The 15,080-nt window shown below is 44.5% G+C and overlaps 2 protein-coding genes across 2 annotated transcripts in view; one reads left to right on the top strand and one right to left on the bottom strand.

Annotated features, from left to right (window-relative positions):
* SNAPC5 (small nuclear RNA activating complex polypeptide 5) overlaps positions 1–2,741 on the top strand; it is a 3,036-nt gene extending 295 nt beyond the window's left edge. Inside the window, exons 2-3 of the mRNA XM_015639290.2 lie at positions 634–723; positions 1,220–2,741. Of these exons, the coding sequence (XP_015494776.1) occupies positions 634–723; positions 1,220–1,330 (201 nt within the window). The 3' untranslated portion in view covers positions 1,331–2,741. The remainder of the gene's footprint in view (positions 1–633; positions 724–1,219) is intronic.
* Positions 2,742–3,187: 446 nt separating this feature from the next.
* MAP2K1 (mitogen-activated protein kinase kinase 1) overlaps positions 3,188–15,080 on the bottom strand; it is a 32,379-nt gene continuing 20,486 nt past the window's right edge. The window contains exons 6-11 of the mRNA XM_015639289.3: positions 9,993–10,117; positions 7,697–7,904; positions 7,183–7,247; positions 5,849–5,910; positions 4,958–5,003; positions 3,188–4,093 (exon numbers count right to left, since the gene is read on the bottom strand). Coding sequence (XP_015494775.1) covers positions 3,980–4,093; positions 4,958–5,003; positions 5,849–5,910; positions 7,183–7,247; positions 7,697–7,904; positions 9,993–10,117 — 620 coding nt within the window. The 3' untranslated portion in view covers positions 3,188–3,979. The remainder of the gene's footprint in view (positions 4,094–4,957; positions 5,004–5,848; positions 5,911–7,182; positions 7,248–7,696; positions 7,905–9,992; positions 10,118–15,080) is intronic.

Below are 15,080 nucleotides of genomic sequence, written 5' to 3'. Positions count from 1 at the left end.
GGAGAGCCGGGAATTGCTGCGGGGTTCCGGGTGCTCTGCGAGAGGTGGGGATCCATCTGCGGTGCTCTGAGAGGTAATTTGTGTGCAGGGTACATCTCAAAGAGTTAAACGTAACTGAGCGTGTGTGTAGGATCTGTAAGGTACCTATAATTGTGAGTGTATGTAGGATTTATCTCTAAGAGGTAAATGATTATGCATTTAGTATACATTAAGAGATAAATGTAATTGTGAGTGTGCATAGGATACATCTCTAAAAGGAATGTGGCATACAAGAAGAGAGAAATGTAAGTATGTAGGATACATCTGTAAGCGGCACCTGCAATTGTGACTGTAGGTGTACATTAAGAGATAAATGTATGTGGGATACATCTCTAAGAGGTAAATGTGAGTGTGTGGTTTGCCTTAGCTGGTGGATGGAGAAGGGATAGTTTGAGGTAGTGGAACTGAGGACTGCTTGGGTTTAGACACTCATGCAAATCCTAATAAAGCGGTGTAGAACAGAATTGCAGAAGATTTAACAAAGCTTTCCCAAGACTGCCAGGTGAACCTCCATAAGTTGTGAATGGAAACGTTAAGCGGTGTCAGAGGGGCCGGGCTGATGATGCCGGCAGTGCTCAGTGCGGCTCCCTGCAGGTGGAGGAGCTGGCGCTGCAGTCCCTGATCAGGGCCGGCGAGGAGAACGTCCCTGTGCCCCTGCCAGCCCTGGCCGAGGACACTCAGCAGGTAAGGGGGTCCCTGGGTTGGAGGGGGCTCCACGGCTGGGTTGGGCTCTGCACGGTTTTCCTGTGCAGCTCCTCGTGTCACCTCATTTCATCTTCTCATCACTGCAAAGATCAGCTGTAAAATGTCTGTTTTGCTGCTGGTTTTAAGGGTTTCACCTTTCCCATCCCCAAAAGCAGCACGGTGTCTCCAGGGGGATTAGGAAATACCTGCATGGTGCAGCTTCAGTTCACTATTTATTAAATATTTTGTTTAATGCTTGTGACACTGGGGTGGCACCGCTGCTGGGGATGGAGGCACAGGTGCTGCAGCTTTTCATTCAATACCTGACCCAGGTGCAGCTTTTCCATGGAGATCAGGGCCTTGTTGCTGTGACGGGCTCTCAGTCAGCAGTTCTAGCCCTGAGACCTTTAATTAGAGACTGCACAGCTCTAACAGTGATTTGAGAAGCTTTTGGTGCCTGTGCTGGGTTTGGTAATCAGCCCTTTTCTCGTGACAGATGCTTGGGCAGATGGACAGTGAGGCTGCCATCAATCAAACTGAGTTACACCTCAGTGTTCAGAATGATGAAGAGGAGGAGGAAGAGGAGGAGGAAGAATCTGATTCTTGAGAGAAAAAAAATCAGAGGTTTTTAATACAGACTCAGGAATTTCTTCTTCATTCATCTGAAACTCACCAAGTGATTTCCATTCTGTGCTGTGTGTGGATATGAACTATTTGATATATTGGAGTCAAGGGCAGTGACACTGAACACGTGAATTTCACAGCCTGGGCACATCTTGACTCAGATGTTGAACGAATGAAAATCTGCTGCACAAATATGTAGCAAAATCCATTCCACATTTCAAACCGAATGTAGCTCTTATAACATCTTTGTATGTGGAAGGGAGAAGTAATTGATCAACCAGACTAATTAACACGTGCACTAAAAGCAATAACTTGTCTGTTCTCACTTCCTGATGTGAGAAACAAATCCAGGTCCTGGAGGCTGGTGCTGCCCCAGTGATTACATTACAACCTCATTTGCCTGAACTGGGAATTTAAGATACAGGGTGAGAAAAGATGTGTCCAGCCTTCAGCTGCTGTGTTCTCAGTTCCATGGAAAGCTGGAGTTACTCTCAGAGTCCTCCCAGTGTCAGCCCAACTCTGAGCACAGCAGGGAAGTCCCTCTGTCCCCCTGGTGCTCTTCAGTTCTGTCAGTCTGTGCCAGAGAAGGACTTTCTACTTCTGCTCCTTCAGAGCAACAGCCAAGGAGCCTTTTATTTGTCCACAAATTGCAGAGTAAGAAATGATCTGTGGTGCTTGTAATAAGCTAATACTCTTAAATTGGTGTTATTTTCTTTTCCTCTCATTGTAACCTCATAAATCAAGGCAAGGTCACATGTGATTCTCAAGGAAGAGCATGAGAAGTTTAAGAACTTAGGTAAAAATGGAAAATCATGTGAAATCTCCCCAGTTTTTGCTTTTGAAAAAGTGTCTGGGATCCTGGGGGTGGCCAGAACTGAAGGTCAGCCTGCAGTGAATTCCTGCCACTGTTTAATGAGTGTTAATTTGGCTCTTGTTTGGTTTGTACTGCTGGAAACTGTTGGGATGTAAATGTGGCTTCATCCTGTAAAGACTAAAAATTATTTGGGTTTTGAGGATCCTGGATGTCTTAATGAAGGAGTTCAGAACAGGAGTGAAGAGATTGTTTAACAGAGCTTTCCCAAACCTGACAGGTAAAAAAAACCCCAAAAGTCTGAGCCAAAAATGTTTGGTCAAATAAGCCCTGGCAGTGATGTGTGTGAAGAGCTGGTTTGGGAGGAGCTCAGGAGCCATCCTGGCCTTTCTTGGCACATCTCAACTCCAGAGGGTAATTTTGACTGCTGAAAAATGTTATTTGTGCCCAGCATGGTCCAGAGTAGTTTTCATGGATAGAATTCCTGCTGCTTTTGTGAACGAGTCCCTTGCTTTTGGATTTGAACAGCCCAGTTCTAGTGCATGTTGCAATAAAGTTCTTTTCCTGCTGTCCTTACACACAACTGTGCTTGCAGTGCCCAAATTATTTATCTGGGGGGACAACCCAAAGCGGGAGTTAAAGCTCTCAAACCTTGCTGTGTGTTTCTTTTAGCAGACAGTAAAAGGCTCTGGTGTGGCTCTGCTTGCTGGCTGTAGGTGAAGCTCAGGGAAGAGTTTCATTTTCACCCTCCCAGCTGCCACTTCAGGTCTCATTCCAGCCAGGACAGGCTGGAGGAAGCCCTGGATGTGTCAATGAGTCATTTCCTGCCACTGCTGGGCCCAGGCTGTGCCAGCCCTTTGATACCCGATCCTTTGGCCATCTGGAAGTTCTTGTCCCGCTGATGGGGATTCCTTCTGGGGAGGAATTTCAGGCATTTCCTCATCCAAAGCATCCTTTCAAAGAGCTGAAATTTATAGTGCAGGGACCGGATTAAAGCCTGGGTCAAGTTTTAAAATAAGCTTCAAGAAGTTACTTGATAATATATTTATTAAGAGAACCCATTGCTAAACATCTGAGAGAATAAAACAATAAAGGATTTTCATACACTTTTAGACACTAAACACAGTTGTCATGACTCTTTAGGTTAAAAGAAAGCAAAGTGCTTGGATCATTGTCTTGATTCCATAGGACACTTCCAAGAACTAACTTTTAAAAATCAATTAGAAAGACATACATCACTAAATCCAAGGATGATGATATGTTTGAAAAATAAATATAGAAATATGAACAAGTCTACAATTAGAATATTGCCCTGTACATTCCGAGAAATGCAGAGCTCTTGCCTTCTTCACCTGCAAAGAGAGAGATCTCTAGACAACAGCAACATTGGAGCCTAACTTTCAGGAACAGCTGGGCAGCAGCAAAGCATGCTCACAGACAGGCTCGGAGCATCCCGAGCCCGGGGAGCTCAGGGAAAGCATGATTGAAGTACCAACGATTTACAAAGAGTCTTGATAAAGTTCAAACAAGCCAGGGGCCAACCCCTCTGCCCCAGTGATATTTTCATTAAGAAAGAATATCCATAATCACCTAAAATCAGCAAGCACTGGAACTTACACAGCTTACATTTGGTCAGTGAACGACGGAACCCGGTACGATACCAATTAGTTTAGGACGAGATTTAAAACCGTTTTGGCACATGCTATCAAGACATTCTTCCTTAAGAGGTGAAATACATGTTTGAACAGGTACAAGCTGAGGAAGGAGGACCAGGAGAGCATCGTTGTCACCAGAGGTACAGTCCAGGAGCTGCCCCCGGGCTCAGACGCCGGCGGCGTGCGTGGGGGTGCTGGGCTGGTTAAGGCCGATGGTGGAGCAGAGCCACCCCGCAAAATCCACCTCCTCCGCCTCAGATCTCTTGATGAAAGCATGGACCTGGGCACAGGAGAACAGGGTCAGTGTGCCAGCCCCCAGGAGCAGCCAGAACCATAAATCCTCTTGGAGCTGTAAAACTTTACAAACCACGCGTGGAGAGTTTTCCACAGAACTGCACAACAGGCACTGGGATCCCTCCCCAGAGGGATCCTGCCACAGCGCCTGCTGCAGGGCACTGCCACCACACAGATGGTAAGGATGTGGCTCAGCCACTCGAGGTGATACTCTGGAAAAAGTCTGCCTGGGCACTGAAAGGCTTTTTGTAATAAAAAGTCTCCCTGCATTTTGCACCATTACTGTGCGGGAGAGTAAGGGCAGGGAAAACCTGATTTTCTGCACAACAACCCAAGTCCTGGCATTACACTTCAAACCATAAAAGGGTGCACTGACACTGATATGGTTATTTCACACAGGGAAAAAATACAGGATTGGTCTGGAGTTCTACAGACTTTGCATGACAAAGCTGATAAAAAAGTGACAAATTTTATGTTTCAGAACAGATGATTAAAAATGTATTTAATTAGTCCATATGGTATGTGGAGATTTGTTCTTTTGTCCTCCTAAAAGTATCAATCAATACTTTATTATTAACTAATAAACTCAAGAGAGAATTCTTTTGTTAATTAAAGTCGCCCATTGTGATTATCAAATAGCAGACTCTACAAGCCACCAGACTTTTGATCTCCTTGACAGTCCCTGTTGTAGGAGGGTGTGAAACCTGCAGCCCCTTGATCTCTGGCTCAGAAAAGCTGTTCCTCCTCAAGCTGAGCTGCTCAAGGGCCACCAGCCACCCTCGAGGCCACGTGCTCTGATCTGCCAACCTGCCTGGGAAAGGCATCCATCAAATCAAAAACCTTCACTTACCATCAGCTGCTTCAGGTCGGCTCTCTCAGCAGGATTTTTAATTAAACTAGGAAAACACAAAGTGGTGCACAAGTTACACTCTATTATCTTCTAAAATAAGGCTTGAGTTGTGTCCTGTTGGTTGTGTTGCTCTGATGACACCACTCAATAAAAGCATCAAGTGCTTCTCAGACAGAGATGGGAGCCTGCAATTCCCTTCTGTGGGTTCCACAGCTCCAGGTAAGAAATCCTGAGTTGTCTGAGACTGATGAGTGGGGAGACAAATCCCATTTCATCTAAAACAACACAAACCACTTTATCCCTCACGTTTCTTTACCCCAAGTGTCTCCAAGCTCAGTATCAAGTAGGGCTATTGCATGACTGTCCTTCCTTTGGAAGCTGTAAACACAGATATTTGATAAATAAACAAACTTTTGAACTGCAGTGAGCTGCCTCCCTTAGCACTGGTTCAGTGCTGGCATCACTGAGGGAAAGTGAAGAGATGGGGCAGTGCCTGCTGGGATGAAGGTGTTGGTTCATGGGCAAGGAAGAATTGCCAGATTCTTGCCAAGGAAGATTCCAGATGGTGCATCCCACTGCAGGATGATGTTCCTGAGCCTTGCAGAAGCTGTGTGTGCTGTGCCTCGCTGCCCAGGCTGGGAAAGGGCTGCTCTGAGCTCCACACAGCACAAATTTGGTGCTGAGAAGGGGAATCTCCCCGAGCCTTGGGGTTCCTCTGGATGCAGCCTGTGAGATGAACTTCAGGCAATTAACACCCAAAGAGGATTGTGCTGATTGCAATCCTTACACCCTGGCCTGGAGCATGGACTCTGACTGCCAAGTGCCTGATAGACAAAGCAGGGCTGAGCCCAGCGTGTCCCTTTGCCACTCAGACACAGAGAAAATACTCACCATTTGTTAACAAAATCTTGAAATTCAGAACCAAAAACACCATTGGGCAATTTTGGAGGTGGCTGTAAATAAATAAATGAATAAATAAATTTTTTAAATCAGCAATCATTCAGTATAACTAACACATGATGATGCACAACCTACCCAGGGACCTACCAGTTACATGTCCCACTTCTGAGCAAAGCTGTAAAACCCTGGCTGATTTGGGTTGTTACTCCCTGCTGCAGGACCTCAGGTGTTTCAGTAAGAAATCAGACTTTCTCTGGCATGGGGTGGGTTTTGGTGGGTTTTGGTTGGTTGGTTATTCTGTTTTTCCACACACACACACCTGAATGGGGTGAGCACAGCCTCAGCTCTCATTAAAGGAGGCTCAGAGCACTAATTAGCACCCTGTCATTCTCCACACTGCTGAGGGAAGATGCCCTGCACATCATTAGTTCCATAATCCTTTTGATGTAAATTTTCTGTCCCTGGGAATGAGTTTGTTCAGGCTCTGAATTCAGAAAGAATTCTGACAAATAAAGAAGGGGGACTGCATAAACTTGCACGTTACTGCCTCATCCTCCAGGGCTTGGCTCCAGGATCAGGATAAGTTTCCATCCTTGCACTGAGTTACTTTTAAGCATATATTTTTATACTTTTATGTTATGAGACACTCCTCCCTCACTGGTGCACAGCCTGTGTTGGAGGGAGCAGCTCCTGCTGAAGAAGTTTGTGCTAAATCAGAAGTTGGATGAGATAATCTCACCCAACTCAACCACTGCAGCTTTTCAGCCCAAACTGACCCCCTCAGGGATGCTGCAGGAGCAGGACCACAGCAGCTGAAGTAATTCAATGCTAGCTCTATTCCCAGAGTTAGTGCTGGCAGATTGGGGTGTTATATAATATGCAAAATAGATTTGTAATCTGAGAGAATTCTGCAAGCAGATGAGTTACAGAAGCAATTTATCAATTTATCAGTGGCACAGGCAATGCAGGGACCCAGACACCAACTGTGCCTTTTAAATGTGTGAGGTGGACAGTTTTCAATAATCCATCCAGCTGCTACAAATGACAGCTAACATGAGCATGGGGGTTTTTTAGTTTTTTTTTTTTATGAAGAATACAAGCAGTGGAGTCACACAAGTTTCAGTGGTACTTGTGAAAATACTGGAAACAACCCATTCTAAAATACAAATCTCTAACCAGCCTTGGAGTTTAGCTATTTGAAAGATAATTGTGTAAGTCATAAGGCTAAACCAGACTAAACAGCACCAACCCCACAGTCCCCCAAATTCCAGGATGCTTTAAAAGTTTACAGTTGTAAAGTGCAGATGTTTAAGTTTATTAATTACCTCATTAACGATGTAATCCAGCAGTTCAAAGATTGCCATGGGGGGTCTGCTGTCTGATCCATAGGCTGGGAAGAAATGGAGAGGTGGGATCAGTGTCACTCTCCCCCTGTGGCTGTGGGGGTGCTTTAGGGAGCCCTGGCACTTTTGGCACCCACAGATTTACAGGGAAAAGGTACAGCAGCAACTGGGAAATGCTTTCATGCAAGGAGACATTTCCAGGTCTGATCCAAAGCATTCACTTCACTGGGAATCATCTTGCTGCCCTTGGATCAGCATCTTGGAGAGAACCAGAGTAACAGACTGGGATCTCAGTATGGGGCAGTTCACAAGAACCACCAACAAAAGGGTCTCTGGTGCTCTGCTCTCACAGGGCTCCTCTCAGTGAGGCTGAGCCTGGTGCCCAGTACAACCCTGATTTTTTAGAAGTTTAAAGCCCCACTGTGCAGACCAGGATCAGGTGAAGATTTGAAGCTGGCAGGGAAGGGTATTGGAAATCAGTTTGAGAGTAACTCACAGCTCATGGGTCTGCCAGGTGCTCTTTGCCTGGGTGAGGTCTCTGTGACTGGAGAATCTCCTTCCACAGGGCAGCCAAACATCAATTCCAGCTCCTTGGAGTCAGGAGGGGGAATGGGGTACCTGCCAATGGCCATCTCCACCAGGGACAGCCCCATGCTCCAGATATCCGACTGCACCGAGTAGTGAGTGCCCTGCAGCCTCTCAGGCTGCAAAACACGGGAGGAGAGGCAGGTTGGTAACAAGAAATTACAAAAAAATATATATATTCTGCAATAATCTGGATAAACTAAAGGATGAAAGGCCAACTTATTAGTACAGCATGCTCAAATGAGTGGCTTCATTGGTATTTTCCTGGAAATCTGTCCTCTGTATTTCCTGAAGTTCCCCAAACAACTGTGATACTCTTCAGAAATTATCCTCTTATGTGCTGTTTTATTTCTTTAGCAGATACCTAATGGAAGTATTACACAAGGCTCTGCAGGCAAGATCAGACTCAGCCAAAAATGTGTTTTGTATTGTCTTCAGGAGATTCACACACTGTAAAGATATTTGAGTAGGGGATTTTTTTGGTCAGCTGAATCATGATCAGAGTGTATCTGGCTATTCCAGTGCTTCACAGATCCTCAGTTCTGAGCAGTGTATCCACCTCCTGCTTCTGCCAAAAGCAGCAGATGAGTGCTGCACCAACTCCTTTTCCTTAATTTTTGCACTTGCTTTGTCAGTCTATGTTCAGTGCTGAATATGGTTCCAGAAATTATTAATACATTGATCTACTTCACCCTTAAATCCATTTTTACTCAGAGTTCTCAAATAAAACGTTCACTTGTGTGTACTCTTTTAAAAATCAAGTTTGTATTTTACCAAAATGGTGCAGATTCTTCTCTGATTACATGCACATCTTGAAGAAATACATATGTAATTTGAAACTCCCTCTCAGAGAATGTGAGAATGCAATAAAGCCTCTTCCTTCTGCCATAAGGGGGTGATAGCTTTGTTTAATTAGTTTTGTAGCATTTACTGAGATTATATTTGAGTTTTCTCCAGTGTCCCACCTCAGTCAGTTCCAAAGCCATCTGGACAAACCACACAGCTGCTGGACAGCAATAGAAATGTCCAAATCCCACAATTTTCATAAAATATAAGGGCAAAGGAAGGTGGGTGGATGAGAAGGAGCAGGAAACAGAGCACTTGCTATAAAAATATAATTAAAATGTAGAAATCTGTTCAAGTTAAACTCTGTTGTTTTTACACACCTCCATGTGGTAAAAAGGGATGTTTGTATGTAATAATTCTGTGTGGTTTTGTATGTATAAAAGGGAGCTACTGCAGTGTAGTGTTCACTACCAAGACAAAATCCCCCTCGTGGCTTGGTCTGTGATGCCAGAGAGCAAAGCCAACCCTCAGTCTGTAAAAACAACAAATTGAAGAAAGCTGAAGGCAGACAGCACTTGGCTCCATCCCTTCTGGAAGAGCCAGGGAAAGGCAGCAGCAAGGATGAGCTGGGGCTGTGGATTTGCTTTTGCTCATTAGCAACAGCCCCCAGATGTGAGAGCTTCAAGCCCAGGCTGATTTCAGGTGTGTCACAAATGGCACAAGGACAGTGCAGGTCTCCTGCTGAACAGAGGCAGCATGAAAGCTTTTTTCTCTTTAAGGCTAAGCCCACGGTTTTAATCCTACAGCCAGAGCAAGTGCAGCAGTTAATTGTGTGCTGAACAAGGTGTGTGAGAATAAAAGAGCTGTTATTGCCATTAGCTGGGGCTTGCACATCACACAGAGAGCTCATCTGGAAAGAAGCTCCAAGGTGTTCCTCATCCCCAGGAGCACAGAACACCCTGGAAACAGCCCCAGATTAATTCCTTGCCCACTCCCAGGATTCCTCCTGTTGCTGTAGCCACGCTGGGATGTGGGAGCAATCCCACAGGAGCACTTTGCCTACAGAGCGACCCCAGCAAATGCTGGAGTGGGAAGAGAACCACACTTCCCAAGGAAAACAAACCATAAACACTGGGCTTTTCTGGGAGACACAGTGTGCAGCCCCCAAAGGCAAGAACTGTCTGGGTTCTGCAGTGTAGACACAGCCCCAGCTCCTCTGGAATGTTATAAATATTCCAACTTTTTGGCTTTTCCTGCAGCAGTTCTTTCCCCCCCACACACTCTGATATGACATCAGAATATTCCTGGAATGCTGGAAGAGCTGAACAGCAACAGTTGGTTCTTGTTTGCTCACCAGAATTGGGACAACTCAACTCTAACAAACCCAGAGCTGTAAAATCTGCACTTAAATCTGTACTTACAGACATGTAGGAGCGTGTGCCAACAAAGGAGTTTGCCATAGAATCTATCAGCTGCCCACTGACACCAAAGTCACAAAGCTTGATTTCACCTCTAGAGTTTACCAAAATGTTGGATGGTTTCACATCTGGAAAAAAGAAAACAAAAAAACCCAGATAATTTAGGAGATAAAACAGGAAATCTGACAATGCAAGGTGAGAATTCTCACATGCTTCCCTTTGTTTCCCTTCTGTGACACTGTTCTGGCCCTTCTCTGGAATAATCAGAGATTTGGGTCCCTCCCAGATCCATCTCACAGATTCTATTTAACTACAGATAAATAAAAAGAAATATTCAAAATCACTCATGTAAAAAAGATTGCCAGCTTTTTGATTTCACCCTATTAAATATTAGGATTGGGCATCCACATCCTCCTTGCAGATAAATGCTCTCCTTTGAGATAAATAAGTGTGCAACAGCATAACTCCTCCTGAATGATGATACTTTGCCTAGAAATGATCAATAAAGAGGCCCTACATATTTATTTTACAAAGGTCAATGAATTACAGCAGCCACACTCTCATTCCTTCATAGCTACATAGGCAGAAATCATCCTGTGGCCAAACACTCCTTGGAGTGGGTTCCTCCTTTCTGGGTTTGGGCTTATTGGGGTTTTTGGGGTGGTGGTCTTGGGTTTGTTTGTTGGTTTTGATTTGGGGGTTTTTTTGTTGTTTTTTTGTTTTAAAGCTCTGAAAAAATAGTTTTCCTATTATTGAAAATGTGTATTTTAAATAATTTGAGGTTGTTTTTTTCCTGTGACAGAGCCCCCTCATGATTTTGAATTCATCACTTTTCCTAAATGGAAATTTAATAAGGGTCACTGGTAGCTTAGCAACTAATAACAGCTCTTTGTGAACACAAAGGTACAGGGAACAAGTGTTCAGTGTTTCTTTTATAGCTGTAAGGAGGTTTTTCACTGTATCTCACTGCTTAGCTGGTCATTACCAACACATTATCAAAATAAGCAACCAACAGCCCACATTGGCAGAGTAATGCTGCAGAAAAAAGGGAATTGGAAAATTGTTTTGAAGGAAGAGAATTATAATTTCACTTTAGAGCAGACTCAGAAGTCTGTAGGCTGTCACATTTTCATTTGTTTTTCACTTTTAAGCACAGATCTGTCCCAGGAGCTGCCCTTTGCTTGGGATGTCCTGTGAAGAGGGCACTGATGTGACAAAAATCACCATGCAGGAGGTTTATACCTCACTGAGCAAAATCCATGGGGAGGGGACAATAAAACAATTTCAGCTGTTTCCCCCCAGCTCCCTTTTGAGCAGTAACACAAAGTTTGGATAATTATCTACTTTGGGAAATTGTGGCTCTATGTTTTTGTCCCTGACATCCCTTTCCAGGCAACTGAAACTCTCCAGGTAGAGTTTCCTGGTCTGATTTGGGTATGGAAAATCCAGGCAGGTATTTTGTGTGTGCTGTTTTCAATTCCCCACCCCTGGGACAGGTTCTGGCCAGCTGGGCACACAGCTGGACCTTCTGCAAGCTCTGCCTCTGGGCAAGCCTTGCCTGCTGAGACCTCACCACAGGGATGGGAAGAATCCAGGCTGGGAGCCTGACCTGGCAGTTTAAAACTCCAGCAGGAGCTGAAAAACAACCAAAGCCAAAGCCCAAGCAGCTGGAGCAGGGAAGCAGTGAGCAGAGATTAGAGATTCCCAGCTGCACAGGAATCTGCACCCAAAGCTCTGTGCAAAAGCAAGGTGGAAAAAACAATGTTTGCAAAACACCCTGGAAGCACAGCAGAGCCTGAACAAACCCCAGGTACCCAGATTTGTGCACAGCTACAAATTCAACTCAGAACAAAGATGTAAATCCTCACTTTCATCTCCAGAGTTCATTGATACTTCATAATTAAATGGCAAAGAAAAAATCATTACCATTCCACTGTCAGTGCCCCAAACCAAATTCTGTTTGTGAGCATCTTTAAGTTTCAGAATCCCCCTGGTCTCTCTTTTCCCCTCAGTGGTTTTGCAGGTGGCAGAGCCACACTGCAGCTCTCAGACCAGCACAGCAACCCCATCTCCTCACTGGATTTCTGCACAAAGCTTCTCCTCCCTGGAGTATTTTCATTTTCCACACAAGGCATCCCATGTGATCAGTGTGATGTTTGGAAGGCTGCCTCTCCACCCCTCTAAATGTAGCACCTATTCTATTTTCACTCCAGAGCCTCTGAGCACTTGAGCAGTTTCTCTGGAAACCAGAGATTTGTATTGCCAGAGGAACAGGAATGCCAAAGCATCCTGCAAAATGTATGCTGGAACTTGCAAGGAGCAGACAAAAGGAGCACAAAATGTGTTATGTAAGCATTTCAGTTTTAAAGAAAGTGCAAGGTATTTTATATACCATCCCAGACAAGCCAGGAAGAGAATTCTAGAGAAGTCCTTTGCCAGGGGGATGGATTTATGACACTGCAAAGGGAGCTGGTAACACAGAGAAGTTTCCAGAATGCCTGGTAATCTTTGGAAGAGGTTCCTTTCTCTGCTCTGCCCCTCAAGTTCATTCTGAAGGGTGGCCCTGGATGTTGCCGTAACACCTTCAGCCCAGAATTCACTCTGTACCAGCTACTGAGCAGACATGTGAGGACACAGACCAGAGATGTGCCCTGCAGCACATTACTGGGATCCTCCAATCAATTCCCATTTCCCAAGGCAGGATCTCATGAGAATCCTCTGGAACTGCAACCCTGGACCAGAGCAGTGACACTTCCCTGCTGGGTGGTACCTGCTGCCTCCAGCTGGGGTTCAAAACTTTACAAAGCAGCTTCTCTGCAAGGAGAGACTTTCCAGAGAGGACTAAACTCCTACAGCACCACAGATACCTTTATTTAACAAAAGGGAAGATATTATTAAAATATCCAGCACAGTCAAGCTCCTCACCCCTTCCTTTCCCATGCCTGCCTTGGATCCCACCAGTTTAACTTCCAGAGGTTTTGTGATTTCATTGCTGTCTGTTCAGAGAGGAGCAGAACACAAAGCCCAGCGCTCCACATGAGCAAACCCTCTGTAAAAGAACTGTATTTTCCTCAATAAAAGGACTGTATTTTCTATTCCTGCTCTAACAAGCCCCAAAAACTTCTTCCTTGAGCTGTCTGGAATGACAAGTGAACAGTTTTCCTCAGTCCAGGACACAGCTGTGCAAGGAAGCACTTTAGGTTAAATATTCCAAACTTGCTGATATTGCCACACAAGTAATAAAACACAGCAGTGGAAGAAATTCCTTCCTGCAAATGAGTTCACACAAGCCTGTAGATTTAAGAACAGATTTTTCTGGCCCTTTGTTGCTATGTTCTCATGTTTAACAGGGATGTCTCTCCATTTTTAAGTCACCCACTCTCCCCACAGCACAACTCCAATAAATCCTGCTGAAAACAAGCCCACCAAGTGCACACATTTTCCCCAGGGATGGGCAGTGAGAACAAGCAGCCCATGTGAGATGCTGTTCTCACCTTGTCAGTGCAGCAGAGAAAGCAAAGCACAGAAATCTGCAATTATTAGAGCTGTGTATAAAATAATGCTGACACAGTTACAGGAAAAGTGCTTTTACCAGCACTGTTTATTTCAGCTGGGATCCAAGGAAGAGGCAGTTTGGAAAAACTGCCAGAAGCAGCTTCACCTGCACCCCAACCTTCATAAGGGCTGTCCAAAAAATGCACAGAGTCTGTGGCACAGACAGACCCATGGAGAGCATCGAGGACAGCAGCTGCAGGTTTGGCTCTGGCTGTCCAGAGATGGGAAAACCACTCACTGTTCTGACTGATTCTCCTTTTAGCTGCCAGAACCGGCCATGGTCAACTCCAAAAATGTCATTTTGGCTCCCTCTTTATCAGACATCACAGATGTGATGTGATCACAGAGCAGCTTCTGCAAGAAGTGCACAGGGTCACAAACTCCTGCTGCTGTCAGAGCACACAGGATGGAAACTGAGCTGAAAAATAAAAACCACAGTGTGGACATGGAATTTTACACTGCAGGGCACACTCAACCCAGTAAAACTGGAAACAATGTGGAAGAGGGATTTTTGTTGTAGAAGAGGGATTTGTTGGTCCATGAACCTGCAGTGTAATCTCTGGAGTAGCAAACACCGTGAGGTTAAGCTGCACTCAAACAAGATCAGGAGGGTTTCATTTTGGATTTATCAGATTTACAGATTGTAAAACTGAAAATAAATAAATAAAAACTGCTGTCTCAGCTGAGCAAGATCAACCTAAAAAAAACCCCAAAACCCTCAAGCAACCAACATAGTAACAGCCCACTGCTGTGGCTGACTTGAGAACAAGAAGCAGCAGCAGTAACTCTTCCAGGATGCCCTAAAATAAGGTGATCTCTTTCCCTGGAGCCCTTATGCTCTGAACTGAGACAAATGACTTTGAAACTGTCACCAGAAATGTTTAGAGTCTCCCTCCAACCTCTTTGCTCCACAAGAGAGCTATATTTGTTTTAAAAAAACCCCACAAGCCAGGAATGTGTGATAAACACAACTTTCATGTGTAAGGTGATCCTACAACAGCTTGTGCAAGCTGGGACTGCTGATTCCTCTTTTTGGTCTGGGCAATAAATGTAAATTTAGACATGTATTAATGTCTGCTGCAGATATTTTATAATCTGAATCTTCTCCTGTGCTCCAGCAGCTGCTGTGGGCTGCACACAGGGCACCACCACTGCTCCAGCTCCACCTTCACATCACAGCCACAGCAGCAATAATGGATTTATTACTGTTCCAAGGGTCATTCTTCTTTAATGGAACATGCAACAGATTAATGGAGGAGCTGGATTTTTAAAAAGGCAAGTAAAATCAGAAAATAATCCAATATATTTATTCTAAAGTAACTAAAGACCCAGGCAAAGCAACACTCCCATTTTAGATGTTTTTTAAATTGTTTTAACCTAAAAGAGGATGCAGTTCTGCATGACAGCTCTCAATAAACAGCATGTGAATGTAAGACAGATGGGAAAAAAGGAATGTTTCTTTTAAAAATTTTAATGGCAATGACTACTGAACAGTCAAATGAAATTTAGGTCAGAGGTTTTAATTGCAATCAGTCT

Source organism: Parus major, chromosome 10 (assembly GCF_001522545.3).
Source record: "Parus major isolate Abel chromosome 10, Parus_major1.1, whole genome shotgun sequence".
NCBI lineage: Eukaryota > Metazoa > Chordata > Aves > Passeriformes > Paridae > Parus > Parus major.
Note: the sequence above shows the minus strand (reverse complement) of the source record. Positions and strands in the feature narration are given on the sequence as shown.